Source organism: Perca fluviatilis, chromosome 11 (genome assembly GCF_010015445.1).
Source record: "Perca fluviatilis chromosome 11, GENO_Pfluv_1.0, whole genome shotgun sequence".
Classification (NCBI taxonomy): Eukaryota; Metazoa; Chordata; class Actinopteri; order Perciformes; family Percidae; genus Perca; species Perca fluviatilis.
In genome coordinates, this window is record NC_053122.1 from 12,729,008 (window position 1) to 12,753,016 (window position 24,009).

At 44.1% G+C, this 24,009-nt stretch overlaps 1 protein-coding gene across 7 annotated transcripts; it reads left to right on the plus strand.

Annotated features, from left to right (window-relative positions):
* The first annotated feature begins 1,437 nt into the window (after positions 1-1,437).
* Positions 1,438-22,961, plus strand: chd8 (chromodomain helicase DNA binding protein 8). Of its 7 annotated transcripts, none has more exons than XM_039815612.1 (39): positions 1,438-1,567; positions 2,718-3,763; positions 3,939-4,253; positions 5,667-5,777; positions 6,817-7,316; positions 7,479-7,590; positions 7,994-8,200; positions 8,516-8,584; positions 8,677-8,732; positions 8,838-8,955; positions 9,066-9,149; positions 9,323-9,460; positions 9,559-9,680; positions 9,946-10,189; positions 10,272-10,448; positions 10,867-11,010; positions 11,147-11,245; positions 11,353-11,512; positions 11,782-11,992; positions 12,120-12,315; positions 12,517-12,687; positions 12,839-13,132; positions 13,326-13,546; positions 13,640-13,842; positions 14,031-14,187; positions 14,288-14,377; positions 14,514-14,617; positions 14,785-14,908; positions 15,239-15,314; positions 15,448-15,719; positions 17,193-17,425; positions 17,700-18,350; positions 18,501-18,604; positions 18,710-18,931; positions 19,151-19,246; positions 19,361-19,474; positions 20,568-20,669; positions 20,763-20,867; positions 21,848-22,961. In XM_039815612.1, exons 2-39 carry the CDS (start codon positions 2,819-2,821, stop codon positions 22,208-22,210), a joined length of 7,710 nt encoding a protein of 2,569 aa, XP_039671546.1. In that variant the 5' UTR covers positions 1,438-1,567; positions 2,718-2,818; the 3' UTR covers positions 22,211-22,961. The 7 variants fall into 7 exon arrangements, with proteins under 7 accessions (XP_039671546.1, XP_039671540.1, XP_039671544.1 ...); XM_039815606.1 differs by having other exon boundaries at positions 18,498-18,604; positions 21,848-22,210; XM_039815610.1 differs by having other exon boundaries at positions 7,997-8,200; positions 18,498-18,604; positions 21,848-22,210.
* The last annotated feature ends 1,048 nt before the right edge of the window (positions 22,962-24,009 follow it).

The following is a 24,009-nucleotide window of genomic DNA, read 5'->3' on the forward strand; positions in this document are numbered from 1 at the left end:
GATTGAGTTGATACCGTAATATGTTAGGGACGGGACAGTTAATCTGCTCACAACAGTATTTCTCCCTCATCATGGTACCCAGTGCCACGACAGCTGTTTGTAAATATAGCTCTCACCAGCAGAGTTTGCGTTGGCGTGGACCAAGCAGACCAGCATGGGGCAGAGTGTAAGTGTGGTGAATAGCGGATACTCCTCGCAGGGCCACAGACAGATGGAGGCCTTGGCGAGCAGGCAGGCTCTTCTCTACAGGGCTGCTATGGATAAAGTGTGGTGTGCTGTCACATGTAGTCACTTACGCTTCCCTGGTTCATGACCATCACTCTCTCTCTCTTTGTCTGTGGGCCATTTTTTTTAACTGATATATATTCGTACTATTTAAGATAATGAGAACAGGAATGGCAAAGGAATGGCAAATATATAAAAAATGAAGGCCAGATTACCAACCGTGCAAAACTGGCAACTTGCTCTGGGGCCCCAGACCCAGAGGCACCTGCAAAAGCTGTAGGTTCCCTGTGTGACAATTAGTTTCTGGTAATATTATTAACTTGTAATTAAAAAAAAAATGTCACTACTAAAATACAACATTATCTGACTGTAATAAGGGCGTTCACATGGACTTTATTACCTGATCTTGAGGGTCTGTCCTTAAGAGAGGCCCTGTATCAATGTCATTTCAACTTTCATTATTTCAATTTATGTTGTGCTTACATGGCATATTAATTTGTGATTAAGATTATCATAAAAAACATACCTGCTGGGATCATACACAATGCAAAAAAAAAAAAAAGTAGAAGGGTGCCCCGAGCAGGATAATCTGGCTTTTCAAAACAGCCCAAACGGCTAATAATCATATTTCAGTCTGAGGGCACCAGAGGGCGCCATAACACCAATCCCACAAAACTGAATAACTAATGGCAGCACACGAATCATCACATTGGTACCCCTGACTAGAAGAAAGCTGTTGTTGATATCTCAAAATGTAATAATAATCAACAAAAAAACGTCAATGTGTCCACGGGGTCTGTATATATATTTTTTTAGATAGTAATAAAGCAATATCACACGATGAGGTTAATTCCTTAGCCGAAGCCAAAGCAATAAAACCCTAAGGAAAAACCGGACAGTCAGTGTCATTCACAAACAGGCTTGTTGGGTTATACAGTCCATTAAACTTTGGGGATGATTAAAACACCGTCTATTTTTCTCCAGTCAGCTCTAAAAGGCCTGCGCTTTCTAATGTGAGCATACATGGCAGTGAAATGGCAATGTTGAAGATCATTCAATCAAATGGTCACAGCTAGGCCGCATTTATTGTTTTCTCAACCTAACTATGGCTCTCATCCCGCCCAGAAGCGGCCGTATATATGACGGATAGCTCTTACTGCCAATGAAATAGCCGTATGCTGCCGGCTCGGGAGAAAACGGACCAATCATCGTTTGATAGCATACGAGGGGCACGCATTCTACGCTTTCTCTGGCAAGAATGTTAGTTCCTGCTCTTCCCTGGCCGTTTCCTGTAATCGTACAGTGTTGTGAGACGGAGAAAGCCATGTGTGTCGATGCAAAGGTAAATTTAGCACCCCGAAATTATTACTGTGAGAGTTAGGGCAGTGGATATGATGGTTATTTTCATGTATTTTTGCCGAAAAATAGACGCAGACCAACCGAAACAGTATTGCGGCCTAACCCGTGTCTGAACGTTGACGGGCAATGGTTATTGTGGCACGTTGCTTTGGTTTGGTCCGGTTTGTTGATGAGATTGAAGAAGTCCGGTAGTCTGACTGGTTGGTAGTAAATTACAGAGAAGCGAGGAAACTGTCCCAAACGTGCAATACATCACGGTTATAAGCCTGAATATGTTTTCGGTGCCACGCATGCTTTTGTAATAGGCACATCTTGGTCGCGACACAAGCTAATGCTAGCAGACGGGTTTGTGTGAAAGACTGCAATACGACCAGAGGAAAGCATCCTACCTCTCCAGCATCAGTACCCTTCTTTCACTAACGTTACCAACTATTTTCATTCGCCGAATGTTCCCTGGGTAGTATAGCGTTGTGTATTGCTATTGAAACCTAGCCTAAATTTGTATTTTAAACCTTTTTTAATATCACATTGAAACCGTTTTCTAGACAATGTGGCCATGAGTTGGATGCTATTTTCAAAAACTATTTTTCTATAATCAAGTTGCAGTCATTTGTTAACTGGGCGTTTGATGTCATTTTAAAAAACGTTTTATTTCATTAATGTTAAACGAATTAGTAGTGTGGTGCTCTAAACTCGCAGTATAGTAAACTGATCATTACTGTCAAAGCTCATAAGAAGAGAAATGTCAGTTTGTCCATATGAAAGTTGGGTATTTAGTAAACAATACTTTCTTTCTGTGTATTATGAACCAAACTTTAAATGTTTAATCACACTTAAATGTGTGATGTTGATAGGCATCAAAGAAACATAGAAATAAAATTGGAGCTGAAAAGGAAACCAGGACCAGAAGTTACAGGATTGCCATTTGCCATCAATGGTCAATTTACCAAGTTTCTGTCTGCATCTTTGTATACTTAAACAAACGTGTCCTACTCATTGAATGAGGCCCACCAAATTTGTAGTTGTTGTATACATGGTTCAGCTATGAAAGCATCAGTATAGCATTTGTTTGAATACTGTCAAAGTCATTTATTTGTGCTTTATTTACATCAGTGTTTCTCCTCTTTTACCAGCTGTTTACTTAAAAGTCGAGAAGAACTGGTCTGCAACTGTTAAGCTTCCATCTCTGAGTGTTTTTAACATTGTGCCTGTCTCCCTGCGTGGAGTGGGCAAGATGGCAGACCCCATCATGGACCTCTTTGAGGATACACCCCTGTTTAACCTGGATGCCCTACCTGACGACTCGTTCTCTCAGGGCTCCTCAGACCCTGTGGAGGAGGCACTTAAGCTGGCGTTGGGTCAAGTGGACCCACCAACCGAACCTGAGCTCACGGTCAACGCAGGCCTTGGTGTTTCTGTAGCAGCTCCCGCCATTCCGGACCCTGCCCCTGTTCAAGTCCCCACACAGCAGCCAGTGCCAGTGGCGACTGACCGGACTGTTACCATAGCTGCAGCTCCCACTGTAGCCCCAGTTCCTGCTCCTACCCCGATTAATACTGTACCTCAGATCCAGGCCCAGACCACCATACCTATTGTCAGCAGCACCAGCGTGGTCACCAGTAGCACTGTCCTGCTGAGTTCACCTCTGACTGTTTCCAGCTCCCCAATCACCACCACCACCGCCACCACGCAGCAGCTCACACAGATAACTCATCAGTTCACTCCACAGCAGTTAGCTGCCATCACACAGCAGGCCGGTGGTAAAATTGTCATTCTCAAAGGTCCCCAGGGTCAAGCCCAGGTGCTGCAGACTGTATCAGGAGCCACAGGCCAGACCACTGGAAAGGTAATCCGTGTGTTGTCTGGCACTCCTCTTAAACCTGGCATGTCCATACTGCAGGGGGGGACAGTCTTGAATCAGGCGAGCCCGGGACAAGCTCAAGTCAAAGTGGGTGCAGCAGGGGTGCAGAGGCTGATGCAGTCTCCCAATGGGCCAGTGAAACAGATGGTGCTGACCTCCATGCCCCAGCAGACGCAAGGCCAGACAGTTCAGGTGCAGATCCCTGCCCAAACACAGATGGCTCAAGGCCAGACTCAAGTCCAGGCCCAAGCTACTCAGATCCAAGTCCAGACCCAAGGCCAGGTGCAGCTCCAGCCAGCCATGCAGGCCCAAACACAGGTATGCACCACCTCTTCTGCAACAGCAGGCAGACCATAAGGTGTCAACCTGACAGCTGCACCACAGCAGGTGAAGCACAGGAGTGGTTTGCTATCACGGTTGTTGTTGTTTTTTTTTGGGGTCAGTCTTTTTCCTAAGTGTCAAAATGAATCTCATTCTGTACATCTGATTTTAGGGTGGTGAAGCAAAGCGGATCACTCTGGTTCTCCAGCAGCCCTCCCAGGCTGGCTCTGCTGCAACAGCGGGTCAAGCCCAGCAGCAGCTCACACAAGTCCAGCAGGTTCAGACAGCCCAAGGGGGCCAGCAGCAGCATCAGATCCCAGCTCGACTAGTGCTGGGGCAGCTCCCCGGAGGCAAACTGGTGCTCCAGGGAAGCCAGCTAGCAGCCTTGACCCAGGCTCGGGCTGCAGGCCAGGCTGGAGGGCAGCCCAAAGTCCTCACAATTCAGCTGCAGGTGCAGCAGCAACCTAACCAACAAGGAGGAATTAAGGTAAAGAGAGAAGTGTTTTAGAGTTTGAAAGTAGCCCCACCTGTTTTGTTAATCAGATTATCACTGGTAATTTCCCATAGTACATGTAATTTCTTTCAGCTCTTGTTTTTGACAAGTTGCTCTGAGCTCTGATGTTCTCTTTTATGGTAGTGTGAAGTGCTGTCTTAATGCAAGCTGCTAGTTATTTTCTATTGATGCAATGGAAAGGGGGTGTTAAAGGTAGAGATGCACCGATAGACCCGCCGGTGACCGGAATTGGCCGGTTTTCACATGCTCGGGCCATGACCGGCAGGTCAGTCTGGCATATGCCGATTTCATGCCGGTCAATACTACAATTAACTGACAACATAAGTTATACGAGTTACAGTTCTCAAGGACGCACGCACGCGACAGCACAGTCGCTTATTTGTGTGTGCTGTAAAGTGGTTAGAAACAAATTTAATCGTAATCGGCTAAAATCGGTATCGGCTGGCCTAAATCGGAATAGAACTAGAAAGTTGTAATCGGTGCATCTCTAGTTAAAGGTCTTTTTTTGTTTTACTGATGATAATAATAGAAGCAAAAGTTTTATTGACATCCGTCTACTTACAGTCAAGTTTTCAACCATTCCCCAGTAGACAGTTATTTCAAATGGTGCATTCTGAAATCTGACCCCCTGTGCCATGTTGCTGCCTGGCAAAATTCCCCCAGCTATCACAACAAATGTGGCTCTATGGGGCCAATACTTTTGTTTGCTAAAATTTGTGTTGGACTAGAGTATTTGTTTCGGCTTGTTTCAGACGTTCAAATTTAATATTGCTTTTACAGTCCACCACAAATGAACAATGGCTACTTTTGTGTAGCTAGGACAAATCAGTCCAAATGATGAACATTCCCACATTGGCTCTACTACCTGGTATTCATTAGCAGTTCATTTTAACTCTAGCTTCTTTTATTAGCCGTATAAGGACATTCATTGTTTTTAATGTATCAGTACACTTTAGCCAGTGACTTTCTGATGCAGTGGAGTGGGCAAGTTCTGGAGAACTTCTTTATCTGGAGATAAAGAAAACTGTAGGAATTCTTTTAGATTTCTTAGTTATATAAGACTGAATAATTTAAGGAAAATTGGCAAATACGTTTGTTTGCTGCCTTATTCAGAGTCTGATATGAAAGATCAACATCGGTTTCATCTCTGTTTATTCAGATCTAGTCTTGCATGTCAGTATGGTCTGGCTACGCTGCTTATCTATTTATCAATCTGACTGTTGCTAAAACGCCAAACAAGCAGATTTCACAAAATGTTCTTTAAAACCACGACAATTCTCAGATCATATACTGTAACTGCTTAAGTGTTTTATACTTTTGTAAATTTACTTTGGATATTTTCAAAGGGGACTGTGACTTGACATCTCTCTTCTTTCCCTCTCACAGTACCAGCTGGTCTCAGGAGCTGGCGCTGGCAGCCCACAGGTGTTGCAGATCTCGCAGGGCCAAGGAGGACAGAGAGTTGCAGTGCCACTCAAAATGCTACTGCAGCCACAGGTAGACCTCCCAATTACATTTTTGGATCAGCACAAATTTAAATGATTATTAAAAATGTAATGATTAACTTTCAACAATAAACTTTTAACAATAATTACTTCTTTCACCAGTAAATTGTTGTTAAGAGAAGAAGAAAAAAAAACAGATGAGTAAAGGGTATTTTATAATAACTTTGAATGCACCACGAGGTTTACCAGTTTTAAGTAAACGCAACATTTAGTCCCGTCTGTGTTGTTTCTCCAACAACAGCAGTGACCGGGTGCTAGTTTGTGTCTTTTAGCTCAGAGCTTTAGCAGCAGACGGTTGTACGTCCCGCTGTTGGAATCCTATACAGTGACATACAGTCACACGTTTACACCCTTTAGCTGTCAGCCTTTTTAATCCAGTTACTACTGTAGCTAACGGTAGGCTAACGTTAACTGCTGTGTAACGTGTTATTAGTGTTTACTAGCGTGACATGCAGCGATGTTTCTGTTGCCTCTAACGTGGGTTTCGGAGCATCAGAGAGCAGCACAGACATTAAAGTGGCACCGTAATGAGGCACCGAAATTCGCGTTGCTATTTTGTCCGGTAGCTAGATACCGGGCATCGGAGTTAAACATGCAGCGTTTACGCGAACAGAAAATTGTGTTGCCTGTATCTTTTCACAACTGCAAATGCGCGTGTGCGGAATGCGGTCGCACAGCAGCTGAAATGTTGTGTTGCGCACAAATGTAGCGTTTAAAATTTACAGAGACAACCAAATAGAATATTGACTGCTTTTGAAATAAGATTTTCCAGTTTTAAGTTTTGATTTGTTTTTATATATTAAAAAAACACAAATATTGAACAGGTGGTTGCCAAAGGGATCAACCAGAGACCACGAAACGGTTGCCAATTGACTGAATCTGGTTGCCCCGGGCAACCGTTACTGTTGAGCCCTTTCTCCAGATATGCATTGACATTTTCCTTATTTTATCTACATACATCTCTATTGTATAGAGGGGGGCTTAAGGGTTTCTCTGTTCTTCTGCACTCTCAAACGTTCTCCTTCACACAGACAAGCTCGGCATCCTCGGCTGGCGGCACAGTATCTGTGGTAAAGGTCATCAACACGTCTGCTGCAGGCCCCTCCACTACAACCACCACGCCGTCCCAGGCCATCCGCATCACCAAGGCCCCTGGCGAGCCTGCCTCTGTGCGACGGGTGGAGATCCTCTGCAAGCAGGAGAAAGCAAACCGTATTGTGGCTGAGGCTATAGCCCGGGCCAAAGCACGCGGGGAGAAGAACCTGCCCAGAGTCCTCAACCAGGATGAGCTTCCAGCCACACAGACCTCCCCAGAAGTGGGGGGCACTGTGACTGTAGTGACTGCTGCTAAGAAAAAGTCCAGCGGAGGAGGAAACAAGAAGAAAAGTCCTGTAGCTGGAGGGACAACGCCCAAAAGCACTGGGGGGCAGTGCAAGAGCAAAGTGAAGACCCCAGGAGGAACAACTGGAGTGGCTGGAGGCACAGTAATACCTGGGGCTGGGAACAAGAGCAAAAGCAAGACTAAGACAAAGTAAGTGATATGTATGCAAGGAGTTGATGAGAGAGGAAATAATTTGAATGTAACTTGCATTGCATTGCTTGGAAATGTGGCCTTGTAGAAAACAATATTCTTTACTTTCTGCGACTTTATTCTGTCTTTGTCTGTCCTCTCTCTCCCTCCACCTTCCCGCAGCACTATTACTCTAGTGGGAGCAAAGAAAAGAAAGAGAAATGCATCCTCGGACCACTCTGATGGGGAGTTGAGCCCTGCCTCGCCTACTGCTCTGGATGATGACTTGATTACGGTACAAACGCACACATAAATAAGATCAGCACACTTTTATAAATGAGATAGGTTAATGGTCTGGTGAAGTGAACTGACCTGATGAACCTACGTCTAGCGTAGAAGAGTACTTTAGTGGTTCTTGTGGGAGAATGCCAGCATTCAAACGTGACTGTAATTGTTTACATAGGATGATATTGTTCCAAATGACTGATTTGCAGTAAAACCTGTTTTACTATCAACACAATTTACAAAGCATTCTTCTGTTTTTGTCTAAATTGAAGTGGAAGAAATGGTGCACACAGGTGGAACGATGAATCATGTTCTGATGTCTCTTGTGGTGTGTGTGCGCCCATTTGGATTTCTGTCTTCGTCTGCTTGACCTTTAAAAACACGCTCAATTTACGCCTCTGTCTTCTGGCCAGAAGAGGCGCTCCAATCGTGTGGTGAAGAGGAAGAAGTACACTGAGGACCTGGATATCAAGATAACAGATGATGAAGATGAGCAGGAAGATGTAGATGTTACTACAACTGCGGCAGCTGTGGCCTCCATCAGTGGTGGGAGTGCAGCGCAGCTTAAACAGGAGCTAGAGCTGGATGTTGAAGGACAGCCCAGCATGCAGTTCTTTGTGGTGAGTGTACAAGTGTTTTAACAAAGTGACTTCTTCTCCGATGAGATTGAAAAGATTTCATAAAGAGATGGACAATGGTTTAACTGTGATTGGTTTGTACATAGGGCTGGGCAATAAATCGATATTATATCGATATCGTGATATGAGACTAGATATCGTCTTAGATTTTGGATATCGCAATATCGTAAATGGCTACATGTCGTCCAGCCCTATTTGTACGTGATGTGTATTTGCAATGTTGCATTTCAACATTAAGAGGGTTGAAGGTGTGTAGGTCAACAGTCTTCAGTGTATTACTTTTAATTTTTTTTACAGGAAAACCCAAGTGAGGAAGATGCTGCCATTGTAGACAAAGTTCTGGCTTTGAGGTTAACCAAGAAGGAAGTATGTTTATTCCATTTATTTAATTCCAAAACAATTCTTTAATCATTTGAATCTAATTTTGAGAATACTAAAAACCTGTTCTTGTCTTCAAGGTGTGTCCGGGCCAGTACACCACTGTTGAGGAATTCTTTGTAAAATACAAGAACTAGTAAGTTTTGATATTTCAATAAATTACTTTGGCTTTCCCACTTACTTGACAATTTCTATTTCTTGAGACATCCACATGAGTACAACTTTATTCTCTTGTTCTCAGTTCCTACTTACATTGTGAGTGGGCCAGTTTGGCTCAGCTGGAGAAAGATAAGAGGATCCATCAAAAGATCAAGAGGTTTAAGACCAAGCACGCGCAGATGAGGCACCTCTTCCAGGAGGTGAGATGGGAGCACATGCTGAAACCTCTTTATTTTAGGATGTAGTTCAGCTGCTTGAACTATAACTTTGAACATATTTCTACTGTCTCTGACCCTGTGGTTCTGTCCAGGATGAGGAGGCTTTTAACCCAGACTATTTAGAGGTGGACAGGATCCTCGATGTTTCCCACAGTGTGGACAAGGACAATGGCGAGGTGAGAGACCAGGCCGTGTCAAGAAATCACTTTTACAGCTGGACAATAGAGCTTACCTCTCTTAACTTATAACTTTATAACTCTTGTGCTGTTTTTTTGTCAGATATATGACCCTTTCATCAAGTAGCATGTTTGCAATAGTTAAATACCTTTTTTCACTCTTTTCCCTCCAGCCTGTTATCTACTACTTGGTGAAGTGGTGCTCTCTGCCTTATGAAGACGCCACTTGGGAACTGAAGGAGGACGTGGACGAGGGCAAAGTCGAAGAATTCAAGAAGATCCAAAACCGACAACCTCGCCTAAAACGAACGGTAAGTTGTCAAGTGGAAGATGGCCAGGAGTGGTTTTTACCTTCTTCTCTTCTTTTCATGCCTTTTTTTTTTTTTTTTTTTCCTTCTCTCTCCTTCAGCCACGGCCATCTGCCAGTTCATGGAAGAAGTTGGAGGAGACAAGAGAATACAAAAATGGCAACATACTTCGAGAGTACCAACTTGAAGGAGTCAACTGGCTGCTCTTCAACTGGTACAACAGGTATGTATCACACACAGGCACACACTACATTCCATGTTGACCTTCAGCAAAGTGCATTTTGAAGCCACATTTAAACAGTTGTAATTAAACCACTGTAATTAAAGTAGTAGCAGTAGCAACTATAGAATTATGGGTGTAGTATAGCATAACATGAAGCGACAACATGTCATTATATTCTGGAAGAAGCTGGTCCATTTGGAATGATGCTTGTTGATGGCTTCTCCCAAGGCTTCACTAATTACTCTTTCGGTTTCTTGTCTCTCAGGCAGAACTGTATCCTGGCAGATGAGATGGGTCTGGGAAAGACCATCCAGTCTATCGCACTGCTGGCTGAGGAGTATGATGCTGGTGTCCAAGGCCCTTTCCTGGTCATCGCTCCCCTCTCCACCATCACCAATTGGGAGAGGGAGTTCAGCACGTGGACCGACATGAATGCTATCGTCTACCACGGCAGCCTGGCCAGCCGACAGATGATCCAGCAGTATGAGATGTACTGCAAGGATGACAAGGTGGAGTTATTGATTATGATTGTTGTTGATTAATTTTCCTGATGTTAAAAGCGTCTACTGAAAAATGCCATTCTGTCTACAGGAGCACTTGATCCCAGGTGCGTACAAGTTTGACGCCCTCATCACAACATTTGAGATGGTGTTATCGGACTGCCCAGAGCTGAGGGAGATCTCCTGGCGTTGTGTGATCATTGATGAGGCTCACCGCCTCAAGAATCGCAACTGCAAACTGTTGGACAGCTTGAAGATGCTGGATCTGGTGAGTGGACCAGAGCCGAATGTGGGTTTTGGAACAAACCCAATGGTCAAACGTGCAGAGAGTTAGAGGATGCTGGTTGTATGTTTAAATGTTGCACTTAAGAAATACATGCAGTTTTAATTGGATTAAGACTGTTGCTTGTTCTCTAATGCACTTACTGAGAAACAAGGAGTTTGACATTGATATTAATTTGAACTTAATTTGAACTTTTCCTCATCTGCGGTGTTCTTTTTTTCTCTCCCTTCTTATATCCTCATTCTTTCTTCTGTTCCTACTGTATTTTAATTTTAATTTTTTTTTTATGTTCCTTCGGCCTGATGAATATTTGGTCCTACCTCCCCCTTCTTCCTTCACTTCCTCTTCTCCCTCTGTCCTTCTCTACCTACCTTCTATTTGTGTTCTGTGGTTTTTCTCCCAGGAACACAAAGTGTTGTTGACTGGCACTCCTCTCCAGAACACTGTAGAGGAACTCTTCAGTCTGCTTCATTTCCTGGAGCCTACTCAGTTCCCATCTGAGACTGAATTCCTCAGAGACTTTGGAGACCTCAAAACAGAGGAACAGGTGTGAAATATACACTCATGTTGCATTGACACTCATATTCACACACAATCTTCTTTGTCTTGTGCATCTGCCCATTGTATTGTTATTGTTTAGACCTTACTGAGCAAATCTTTTTATTTTTTTTTCGGGTCCACAGGTTCAGAAGCTGCAGGCCATCTTAAAACCCATGATGTTACGAAGGCTCAAAGAGGATGTTGAGAAAAACTTGGCACCCAAACAGGAGACCATCATTGAGGTTAGTTTAAATAGTGCACAGTCAGTGTAAACTCTGAACTGTGTTAGGAGATCTGAACGACCCAAACGACGACAACTATTTGATTCTTTGACTGTGTTTTCTCTCAGGTTGAGTTGACGGATATCCAGAAGAAGTACTACCGGGCCATCCTGGAGCGGAACTTCAGTTTCCTCAGTTTAGGTGCAAACAGTAACAGCAATGTTCCCAACCTGCTCAACACTATGATGGAGCTACGCAAGTGTTGCAACCACCCCTACCTCATCAATGGTATTGCATCACAATATTAACTCAATATTGGCCTTTGTACTGGACGTCTTGCTGTCTGCATGTATGTTTGTTTGTTATATTCAGGCCCAGAAATATCTATTTCCAATAATTGCTGACCTGAATTGTTGCCGTATTGTCCATATTGTCATTTGAAGAGCAATTAAAGTATTAACAATAAGCAGTCTGAGCTGAATTTGCTCATGACAAGCTAGCATAATAATAAAATTCATAGCATAATAAAATGGTACCCCTGTCCCTCTTTTGTCCAGGCGCGGAGGAGAAGATCGTAGCTGAGCTGCGGGAAGTGTACGACCCCATGGCGCCCGACTTCCATTTGCAGGCCCTTATTCGTTCGGCCGGCAAGCTGGTGCTACTAGACAAGCTGCTGCCTCGCCTCAAGGCTGGTGGCCACAAAGTGCTCATCTTCTCCCAGATGGTGCGTTGCTTAGACATTCTGGAGGACTACCTCATCAACAAGAGGTAAGAAGGCCAAGGTGTATTTTAATGCAACTGATGTTTATTTATTTATTTATTTATTTAATATATATTGTCATAACTGTTCAAAGGATGTGCTAATGTAAGTTTGTTCACTTATTTTTTTTTACAGATATCTTTATGAGCGAATTGATGGCAGAGTGCGTGGGAACTTACGACAAGCTGCCATCGATCGCTTCAGCAAGCCTGACTCGGACCGCTTTGTCTTCCTGCTGTGTACCCGTGCTGGCGGCCTGGGTATTAACCTCACTGCTGCTGACACCTGTGTTATATTTGACTCTGACTGGAACCCTCAAAATGACCTGCAGGTACACGATTGTACTGTTCTGTCTGGTATAAAGTTAGTTCAATGAGACTGCAACAACAAAACACTCTTTATATTTATTAATTTTACATGTATGTTTTACATTCCCAGTGTTCAAAACTTGAAACCATTCTTTTTTTTTTTTTTTTTTGTGTCAGCAGCTTCATATGATGTTCTTTTGACCCTACTTTTATTTTTATATCAGGCTCAAGCACGGTGTCATCGTATTGGCCAGTCTAAGGCGGTCAAGGTCTACCGTCTGATCACGAGGAACTCTTACGAGAGGGAGATGCTGGATAAAGCAAGTCTGAAGCTTGGCTTGGACCGTGCCGTCCTGCAGAGCATGAGTGGCAACAAAGAAAGTAACGTCAACGGGGTAAGAAAACCTACCAGTCATTAACTCAAACTGCCAGGTCATTGTTGGGTTGGGCAGTTGTATTACATCTTGTTTATTTAAAAAAAAAAAAAAAGGTGTGCTTAATCTAGTTTGAGCTGCTTCCTTAAATGGCTTTTTGTGCCGCTTTTAGCAGATCCAGCAATTCTCCAAGAAGGAGATTGAGGACCTGCTGAGGAAGGGAGCCTACGCTGCCATCATGGATGAGAATGATGAAGGCAGTCGCTTCTGCGAGGAGGACATCGACCAGATCCTTCAGCGTAGAGCCACCACCATCACCATCGAGAGCGAGGGCAAGGGCTCCACGTTCTCCAAGGCCAGCTTTGTGGCCTCTGAGAACCGCAATGACATTGCCCTCGATGACCCAGAATTCTGGCAGAAGTGGGCCAAGAAAGCCGACATAGACATGGACTCCATGAATCGAAAGGTAAGTCCCATGTGTTTTATTTTTTTATTTTTTTTATTTTGTGTGAAGTTTTACAGTGCTGATTGCCACAGCATGTGAAATACTGTAATTGTTTTCTAGTTGAAAGTAATTATGTAGTTGTATTCTTGTATATATGCTTATAAATTGCTTAGAGTAATATGTAATGGACTAAAAGTTAGGTCTCCCCCCACAGAACACCCTCGTGATTGACACTCCCAGAGTTCGCAAGCAGACCCGCCAGTACTCCACTTTACGAGGTGAAGGTGGAGACCTGTCTGATCTGGACAGCGACGATGAGTATCCACCGGCCAATTCCAGACAGTCGCGTGCCTCGCGGCGCTCCGACCGCCACAGTGGAGGGGGTTACGGCCGCACTGACTGTTTCAGGGTGGAGAAACACCTGCTTGTCTATGGGTATCTAGGCTTTGTCGCTCAATGTCTCAATGTTTACTCTTTACTCTCGTCCCTTGTTCTCCCCCTCTTACGTGTTTTCTTCTTCTCCTCCAGTTGGGGTCGCTGGAAGGACATCTTATCCCATGCCAGATGTAAGCGTCGTCTGAGTGAACGTGACGTGGAGACGATCTGCCGTGTCATCCTGGTCTTTTGTCTGCTCCACTATCGTGGGGATGAGAACATCAAGAGTTTCATCTGGGAGCTCATCACACCGCCAGAGAACGGGCGTGAACCCCAAACACTACTCAACCACTCTGGTAGGAGCTACACACAGTCGCTCACAAAATGTTTTAAGTAGGATCTCCTCTTTCTCGACTGAAAAAGTGGATAAATTAGTTGGTTTGGTAGAGAGAGAAAACACACTCTTATTTGATCCATAGCCTTCTTTGTTGTCTGTTGTTTGAAATGTTTGAAATGAACTGTATAATTTTCTCTCTCTGCCTAGGCCTGTCTATACCTGTTCCCAGAGGCAGGAAGGGTAAGAGGGTAAAGGCCCAGAGCACATTTGATGTTCAGAAGGTGGAGTGGATCCGCAAGTACAACCCTGACACCTTGCTTCTGGACGACAGCTACCGCAAACACCTTAAGCACCAGTGCAACAAGTCAGTGAAGCCCAACCAGTTGTGTTTTGCTGTGTGTGTGTACATGTGAACGCATTGCCATTCCTGTTCAAATACTAAAGCCTCTCTTCTCCTACTTCAGGGTGTTGCTGAGGGTGCGCATGCTCTACTACCTGAAACAGGAGGTGATTGGCGAACATGCCGACGCTGTCCTGAAAGGGGCTGACAGCAGGTATCTAATATTGCCCTTTTGTACAATAAGCCAAGTGCAGACACACACACAGCCCCCATTATGGAAGTTCACTGCGATAACCTTCAAACCTAGTATGCCATGCATTTATTCATTTTATTTTGAATTTGCTTTCCAGGGATGTTGATATCTGGATGCCTGAGATGGAGCAGCAGGAGGTCCCTGCAGGATGGTGGGATACTGAGGCAGACCGCTCACTGCTTGCTGGCGTATTTAAACATGGTAGGTTTTCTCTATACATAAGCTCAAAACAATAATGAGAATTGGGTGAGGATTTGTTATGACTTCAATACAAAATAGTTTAGTTTAGTTCACCTCTGATCTGGAATTGCATGGGTCGAGCATTTTTTGTTGTCATTTGACAGCCTTGACTCTATCTCTGTTTCCAGGGTATGAGATGTACACCACAATGCGGGCTGATCCATGCCTCTGCTTCCTGGAGAGAGCTGGTCGGCCTGATGATAAGGCCATTGATGCCGAGCAACACACTGGTGATGGCGAGCTGGGAGACGAGTGAGTGATTCAGGCTAACTGGGCCAATTAAAATTATTTTCTTATAGATTTATAGCAGACTTACATGTTAACTGGATATTGAAACATTGTAGACATTGTCACATTTATGTCTTTAAAGTATCCCCACCATTATAACTTGAATTAAAATGGTCAAAGTCTCAATTGGCTACATGAAACATATTGGAAAGGGTTGCCCCTTTTATAGTGGATCTGTCAAATGTGTTGCAATTATCGCAAAATGCACAATTTTTATGCTTAACCTCCCCACTATTACTGAACATGTCTCACCCTTTTTCTTCTTAATGGTGCTTTATTGTGTGGGTTGTGTAGTGCTGACTATGATAAGTACTCAGAGGACCCAGAGTTCAAGCCTGCGTCAAGACACGCCAAAGATCTTTTCGAGGAGGTACGAATCTAAGCCATCACATTGAAGCCATTCGGTCTGCACTAGTCGATTTGCAATGGCTCTGTTGAATAATTTGGAACCAAGCAGTATGGATAAAGGATTTAATAAGTCACTATTTGACCTTGTCCTCCAGCCTGACTCCATGAACGTGGACGATGAGATTTCTGTGGAAGACAAGGTGGGGCCAGTGATCTCCGAAAGCTTTTCCAGCCAGAGTGGCGCATGCGACTGGCCCTCCAGCTCATCACTTACAGCGCGGTTGCGGCGGCTGATCACCGCTTACCAACGTAGCTACAGGCAGGAGCAGCTGAAGATGGAAGCCGAGGCAAAGGGCGACCGCAGGCGCAGGCGTTGCGAACAGGCCAGCAAGCTGAAGGAGATTGCACGGCAGGAGCGCCAGCAGAGGTACACTGATGTTACATTATTTTCTCTTTGATTGTCTCCAGTGGCTCACAAAAATTATAATCATACTTTGGTTTAGGGCTGGGCAATATGGAGAAAATCAAATATCACGATATTTGTGGCCAAATACCTCTATCGATACCGCAATGATATTGTAGTGTTGATACTTTCACAAGTATTGGTACTTTCACAAAATATTTTCACAATGAGATTTTTGATAAATAATCATCAGTAATGTGGATATAATGACTAAGTATGTAAAGGCAAATTTATAGAACCGTTACAACAGTCTGGTAAGTTCAGAAAATCACTTTACTGTAATGCAGCCTTTAAAACCAGGAAAAGAAAACACTTATGTCATATTACGATATCCAAAATCTAAGAACCTATCTAGTCTCACATCACGATATCGATATAATATTGATATATTGCCCAGCTCTACTTTGGCTGATAGTTAAGTTTTCCGTGGGCTAATTATTTTCTCAATTTAAGCCTTTTACTAGTGTAAGAGTGTGCAGCAATAACTAAGTTATGTTTACATTCAGTGTTACTCACCAAAATGCATTGTTTGTATGCTTGAGATCTAACAAATGTGATGAATGCATTTCCTTTTTCATAAAACACTTACATTTTCTTTAAGAAATTGTAAACCGGTATTGTTTTAAATTCATGTTTAGTACCAAAGCAGTCTTCCTCATCCTTGCCTGCGTTGGTGCATTGCTGCGTATCTTGGCGCATTAGGGCGCTGACACACCAGGCCGATTATCGGCCGTTAGACAGTCTGGCGAGGTCAGTGACTCAAATCTGTTCGTGTGTCACGTGCCGTCGTCCGTCTGGGGGGCTGTCGGCGTTCATTTTGGCCGACCTGACTTGTTCGGTCGGTGGCAGGGAAGTCGGGACTCACCCGGAAATGACGAGCAGGATGAGGTGACTAGAGTCTCTCAAAATCTGACGAAAATCTTTTAAACTGACCTTTGTTGAGCTGAAATGAAGACAGATTCAGCAACTGCATTGCCTATTTCTTGCTTAAAATGTTTTCAGAAACACATTTCAGTGAACTATTTTAGTACAATATGAGATAGTATTCTGAACGGACGCCATGACAGTCTGGCTTTGAATTTCCGGAGAAAACAAACCCATGTGACGCGTTCATCCAATCAGCTGCCGGTTTTCATTTCTTGGGCAACATTACCAAATGTCAATGAACATTACAGATTAGCGCCGCCTGCTGTTATGGAGATGTATTACGTCTCGTCTCCTCTCGTCTTTTTGGTGTGTTATGTGGCAGTTTTTTGGACCTTGGGGACGCGACTGATCATATCGACGGGGTTTTCTGTCAACGGTCGGCCATCGGCTATATGTGTCTACACCTTTACAGCCACCTGTAGGTCGGGAAAATAGTGTGAAGACATTGGCAGGAATGTGTGTAAATATTTAATATCCTTCACCTCACTTGCCTTTCGGCCTTTTTCCCAGGTGGACACGTAGGGAAGAATGTGACTTCTACCGGGTGGTATCGACTTTTGGTGTGGAAAAGATAAAAAAGGAACTAGGTCTTTCGGAGGGAGGAGATCCTGATTTTGACTGGAACCGCTTCCGTACCTTTGCTCGTCTGGATAAAAAAACTGATGAGAGCCTCAGCCGATACTTCCGCTCTTTTGTTGCCATGTGCCGGAGAGTTTGCCACCTGCGCCCAGCCCGTGGTGAAGGTAACTACTGCTACACATGCTGCCAAGATAGGCTCGACTTAGCTACTTGAGCAGCAGTTAATTAGAGTATAAAAACCTTGATTTATCAACAAAAAAGGGGAGCATCCCACACTACAACTGCTGCTCAAGTAGCTAAGTAAAAATAAGATATATATATATATATATATATATATAATTTCCCTTTCCCTTTTTGGCAGTTTGATAAAAGCAGAGCATGATGACTTCACAGTCACACAACAGTAAATATCTCTTCTCTCATCCTCATCCTGCTCAGATTTAGCAGAGCTTTCCCAGACTGTGGCCCCCATCACCGAGGAGCGTGCTTCCCGTACCCTTTACCGTATTAGCCTCCTGCGTCGCCTCCGTGAGAGAGTCCTGCCCCACCCATCCCTGGAGGAGCGTTTGCCTCTGGCGCCGACCAGCTCCGAGCTGCCCGCTTGGTGGAATATTCCAGAACACGATCGTCAGCTAATGCTGGGCGCCGCACTGCACGGTGTCAGCCGCACTGAGCTCTCCATCTACTCAGACCCACAGTTCACCTTCAGCCAGGCTCGGGAACAGTTCATCCAGAACCAGCAGGCCCCACCCCCTCCACCTCAGGCACCGCCCATCATGCCCCTCAGCCAGCCAAAGACTGAGGAGGACGTGCCCATTGTAAAGGAGGAGGGAGCAGAAGAGGACGCCCGGTTGCTTGGAGGTGAAATCAGTGTTGCCCTGCAGAGTACGCCCTTGAGTCAACATGAAGCCAAGGCACGGGGGCCAGGCTGGAGCCTCAAGAGGAGCAGGGGGAGGGTCGGAAAAACAGGAGGAAGGAAGGGTGAGGGAGGGTCGGATTCAGATTCAGATTCTGATTCAGGCTCATCATCATCCGGGCGATCGGGCAGCAGTGATGAAAGTGCAGAGAGTGAGGAAGAGGTGGAAAGAGGTATGTTAGTAGTTGAAGAGAAAAATGTCACATTCAATTTTTGAAGTGTCAATCACGAGGGTGTTCTGTGGGGGGGGATGTAACTTTTAGTCCATTACATATTACTCTAAGCAATTTATAATCATTACATTTTTTTTTTTTCCTAAGCAGGCATGAAGCTGTGTGATGTGGATGAAGAGAATAGTTTACTCTCCATGACTCCATCTCAGGATGGCATTCTTCCTCCCGATCCTCTCCGAGTGGATTGGCCCAAGGTAAATTAATGTTATTTTAAAAGCCTTTATCTTGAAGGAAAAAAAACACACGTACATTTTTATTGATGTGGATGACTGATACATGGGGTTCCGTCTTTGTCTCAGGACCGTGTGTTGATCAACCGTCTGGACAGTTTGTGTACGCTGATGCTGACTGGTCAGTGGCCCTCAGGGCGGCGCTACATGCCTGAGGCACCGCTCAACCCGAGCTCAGAGCTGGCGGGAGACGAGATGGCCTACACAAGGGTAATCCGTAAACCCAGCAGCACGCCTGGTGGCCCTGGGGAAGATGGAGAAGATGGAGAGTTCACTGTCAAGCTCCTTAAGGTGAGAAAACAGTGGGGGATGAAATATAGTTATCTAAGGGCATGTGCAGGTAATTAAAAACGCACAAAAACTGACATTGTGTTGCTTTTCTTTGCTAATAAAAACCTGTATGAATCTGAGAGGTTTTAGTGCTGTCAAAACGATTTCAGTCAGTGTTTAAAGTCACTACAAGGTGCAGGTGTGATGTGAAGTTCATGACTCCGTTTGCCATCCTGTCAGGAGGAGGGGCTGAAGCTGACCTTCTCTAAGCAGGCCCTGATGCCCAATGGGTCAGGGGGAGAGAGCAGTGGTCGCAAGAGGCGCAAGGACCAAGAGGTACGTTCATCAGATCTACATGTTCTCCCCTTTAGAACAGGTGGAGTCGGATGCAAAAAAACAAAGCTGCTTCGGATTTTAGTTTAACTTTTTTTTCGGCTGTCTCTCTTTTAGTTATCAGACCCAGATGGACTCAATGATCCACTGGAGCGTACTCCGCGGCGCAGGGACCCTCCCACCTGGTTGAAGGAGAACCCAGATTATGAGGTGGAGGGAGACATGCTGGAGGTATTGACGATTAATCGTCATACATATAATTGCGATTAGCAGTTTAATTGTCTATTTCTGTTCATTTTATGCCACACAGCTTTATCTTCAAATAGTTTGCTGAAACAGTGTTTCTCGCCTCTCACTCTACACAGATTTTATTTTAAATAGCCTGTTCTCTTAACTGTTGTGTGGGCTTGACCTAATGGATGATTGCATTTTCAAAAGTTAATATGCAACGGGAAAACACACTGCCTGTGTTAACCGTTCCCACTTCAGCTTCCAGACCGTGATCTGGACGCACAGGGGAGACTTTGTTTTGTCTCCAGGACCGAAGTTGATCCTCACTTTGGGGTTACACTGTACATTTACTACTACTTGACAGCTTTGCCGCTAACACCTGTCTGCTCTGAGTGCATCCACCTCACTCACACTCTCTTGAACACGCACTTGCTAGCCTCGCGCTATGCACTGAGCTATCCCTAAAAGGAGCTACACTACTCCTATAACACTGTTTCCATCCAAACCTTTTGCTAAAGATCTCATTAGGAAAGCTGGATGGAAGTGACAACTCCAGCATAACTTTCCCCAGAGCTGTCAAACCCACTGCTGCACCTGTAGGGGAAACTCTATAAATCAAGAGAGCCGTCATTGGCAGCTCTCTGTCACCATCTTACACAATCTCATATGAACTGAAACGGAAGAACCTGCCCAACAGCAGTAAGATCGAGACAGCCAAGGTGTCTTTTTCAAGTTTTTTCTGACATTGGAACCTTGTGCTCAGGTAGACACTTTATTTACCCAGTGGATTGATATGCACCTTATTTACTTTCAATTTGTTGCTCTTTGTAACATTGGCTTTAAATTCCCTTGATTGTGCAATCCAGTGATTTTGCAAAATGGTCACGGTCAGCTCAAATAATCGCACTCAGGTGATAATAATTGCAACAGGACTTAGATATACTCATAAAACTTATGAGTAATGGAATAGGACCAACTCTCAAGTGTCAAGTTTGTCCTCCCTTTAATAAGGCCCTGATCTCAGGCTGATAAGGAAACAAAATGTCTTAACTATGTTTCTGCTTTATTACATCATTTTGTGTTGTTTCCTCAGCTTCTTGTGAACAGGAGCAAGAGGAAGAGGAGGAGGAGGGCAGATAAAGCCCTGACAGGAAGTGAGAAGGTCAAAGTCATTAACATGAGGACAGGAAAGAAGGTGAGACACACCGCGATTGGTATCACACACTTAATTTGTTGGCTGTGTTATCTCTAGCAAACAGACAAACATCCAAATGATTTTGCTCTGTAGGTTGGAGCTGCTTTCTGTCCGATGCTGCAAGATCTGAGAGAATATCTGGAGGAGAATCCTGATAATGCTGTAGCACCAGACTGGTCTGAAACTGTTCGAAACTCGGTACGTACTCAAGCTTGGATGGATGGATGGATGGATGGATGGATGGATGGATGGATGGACTTTGCTGTGCAGTGTGACTTTCTGAACCTTTAGTAGAAAACGTGTTGCCTGTATTACATTACACACTGAAAATGGTTGTTGCTGTAAGACGTATGCTGTTTTCATGCAGACCAATGGTAGTAGCTGTCCCTGTCTTTATCTATCTAATTAATTTAATTTCACTTTTTTTTTTAAATTAACTTTTATGAGGTTTTTCAACATTAATGAGTTCCCCCCCCAGCCTGCCTATGGTCCCCCAAGTGGCTAGAAATGGCGATAGGTGTAAACCGAGCCCTGGGTATCCTGCTCTGCCTTTGAGAAAATGAAAGCTCAGATGGGCCGATCTGGAATCTTCTCCTTATGAGGTCATAAGGAGCAAGGTTACCTCCCTTTCTGTGCTTTGCCTGCCCAGATAATTTGGCCCACCCATGAGAAAGAGAGAGATCATGGCTTTCAAACGAGCAAAGTGGCAGTTGGTCAAGGCCACACCCCCACCCTCCACCTTGCCCCCCCCTTCTCTCATATTCAATAGCAAATAGCAAATGGCAAATCCTAAGGAAAGCTCATTGTGGGACTGGCTCTAGTGGCTGTAATTCTGCACCAAGGCTGAATTTTTGGAAAGAGACTTCAGATACAGTATTAGGGGACCACTAAGGCCTATATAAAAGCATCCAAAAAGCCGCATGTCATAGGACCTTTTTAAAGTATAGCTGAAATTTAGTTAAGACAAAGTGTATGGTGGCTTGCGGGAAGAGAATTTTTATTTTATTTGTTCAAAAATTACTCTTGCATTTAGGTACAGAAAAAAGGTTTTCTCCCCGATTCCTGCAGCATCAGAGAAGGGAAACTCTGTGAAAACACATCCCGCCCTCTTCTGTTTTTTTTTTTTTCCGTAATCAACTTTCCGGTGTTTAAAATAATAATAATATTTCTTCTCACAGGGCTTCCTGCCCGAGACCCTGCTCCACCGACTGCTGACCGAGCACTCGGAGATCCCAAAGAAAAGCCGACGCCGCCATCACCACCATCATCACCACCACCACCACACTCCAGAGCCCTCCTCTGAGGTGGGCTTGGATGGAGTTGAAGAGGAGACTCTGGTCTCAGATGGAGCCTACATGATGGATGAGGAGGACCTGGAGACCTCCCATCACTTCCTCACCAGTCCAGACTTTGACGTTAAAATGGAGGGCGGCGACAGCCTTTCCCAAGGTGACTATGATAGCTCGGATCAAGAGGCGCTATTGGACGATGTCATCATAGCACAGAAGGACTCTGACTCCTCATCAAGCTCAGAGGATTGACTGAACCCCTCTCCCCGAACACATCTAACTTAGTCCCCTTCTAAAAGATGAATCATGTTATTCTTCATTTATTTTTACCATATTATGTATGAAATTATGGATGAATGTGTTTTTGTTGCGACTTTTATTCATTTATTTTATATAGGGATTTTTTTCCATGAAAGGAGCAGGTTTGCACCCATCTGTTTTCTTTTTCGTCGTCGCAATTGTTCCATCCTTCTCTCCTTGACCCTCCTCTCTGACAAAATGGCAAAAAGCTGAGCTTTCTTTTTTCACGTCTCGTCATTCTCCTCCTCTTTCCTCCAAGCTTATTCTTTTCCGTGACATTCCCAGCCATGACCAAAAGGGGACCCCTGCTGTACAGATACCCTTTTCTTATGAAATAACCTCAATGCTGGTCCTCGAGCGCTACGTGAAACTGGACATGTGTACTGAGCAGAGCCTGGATCCAGATCCCACAATCTCGTTTGGTCATATGTTGTGTCCAGACGAGTCGGTGAACTAAAAAGGGATCCAGTGCGTAGATGTACTGTTATTGTTTTCACTCTATGGGCGGGGTGGGGGGTTGAGAGGGAGGGAGAGGGAAAGTATTAGTTACTGAAGCAGTGCTAGGAGGATGGGTATATTGTACAATGTAGAGCTGATCCATTGTGTACTATGGTGCAAAGATGACGGCAATGAGTTACTATTCTTGTTTTATGATCTGAGTGTATCTGTGAAATTAATAACAGCAATCTACAGTGAAAGCAGATTTGTGTGTATTGTTATTTTTACCAAGTAGAAGAAATGAGGTACACAAAATTGGTCGATTGGTGGTTTCTGCAGTGTTTAATAATTGTGCTGTAAAATACAAAATAGTACTAGATAGGAACAGTACTACATCAAATTATTTAGAACAAAGTTAAAGATCAGATGTCCTGCCTTACATAGCTACTGTTCCATTATGTATTTCATCACTTTTATTGATTTTTCTGAAACATGGAACTGAGCTGTTACTAGGTTATTTGGCTACATTGTAAAGCACATTGAATACATGAGAAGACAAATGTCTCTAATGATGGCTATATTACTAAGCCCAAGTCCTGCCCACCAAAGGATGGACCATGATTGGGATTTGTTTAACGAGGCGGTGTGTAGGTACTGTACATCATGAGAGGAGGCCCTGCTACTACTAGGCTTAACTCGGGCCAGCAAAGTCCCGTGAACACATGTGGTAGCATTGATTTATTAAAAACCTTTGTTGGGAGTAGAATGATGCAACTCACTGAGCCCTGACAATGGAGGTAAGACCGAGACAGTCTCACACACACTGATATTCAATGTACTTACTTCAACTCTACAAACGGTTGCAAGTGATAATATTGGTTAAAAAAATAATCAGCCCATTACTCTAAACAAGTACGGTCTGTCAAGTAAGTTGTCCACTTAACTATACTTCCCACCATCCCAGCAAGTCTCCAACTATGAAAACGTGTCAAGGCAATACACAAAATATAATAATAAAAAAAAAAAAAACAAGGACAGGGACTGCTTTCTTTACCCTTCGTGCATAAGGATAGGGGGGGCGGGGGTAAAGAGGTTTGGTTTGGGGAGGGAGGCGCAGGTCGTGCGCACTACAAAAACATGTAAATCTTTTTGGATTAACTGAATGTAGTTTAGAAAAGGCATATACAAATATGAGACAAAAACCTAATAATATTACAACATAGTCATTAAATGAATGCCAGTAAGTAAGCATTGATTTGGTGAATTTTCGGTCAAAATACGTCAAAACCAGGCTAACGTTAAATGTGGCTTTA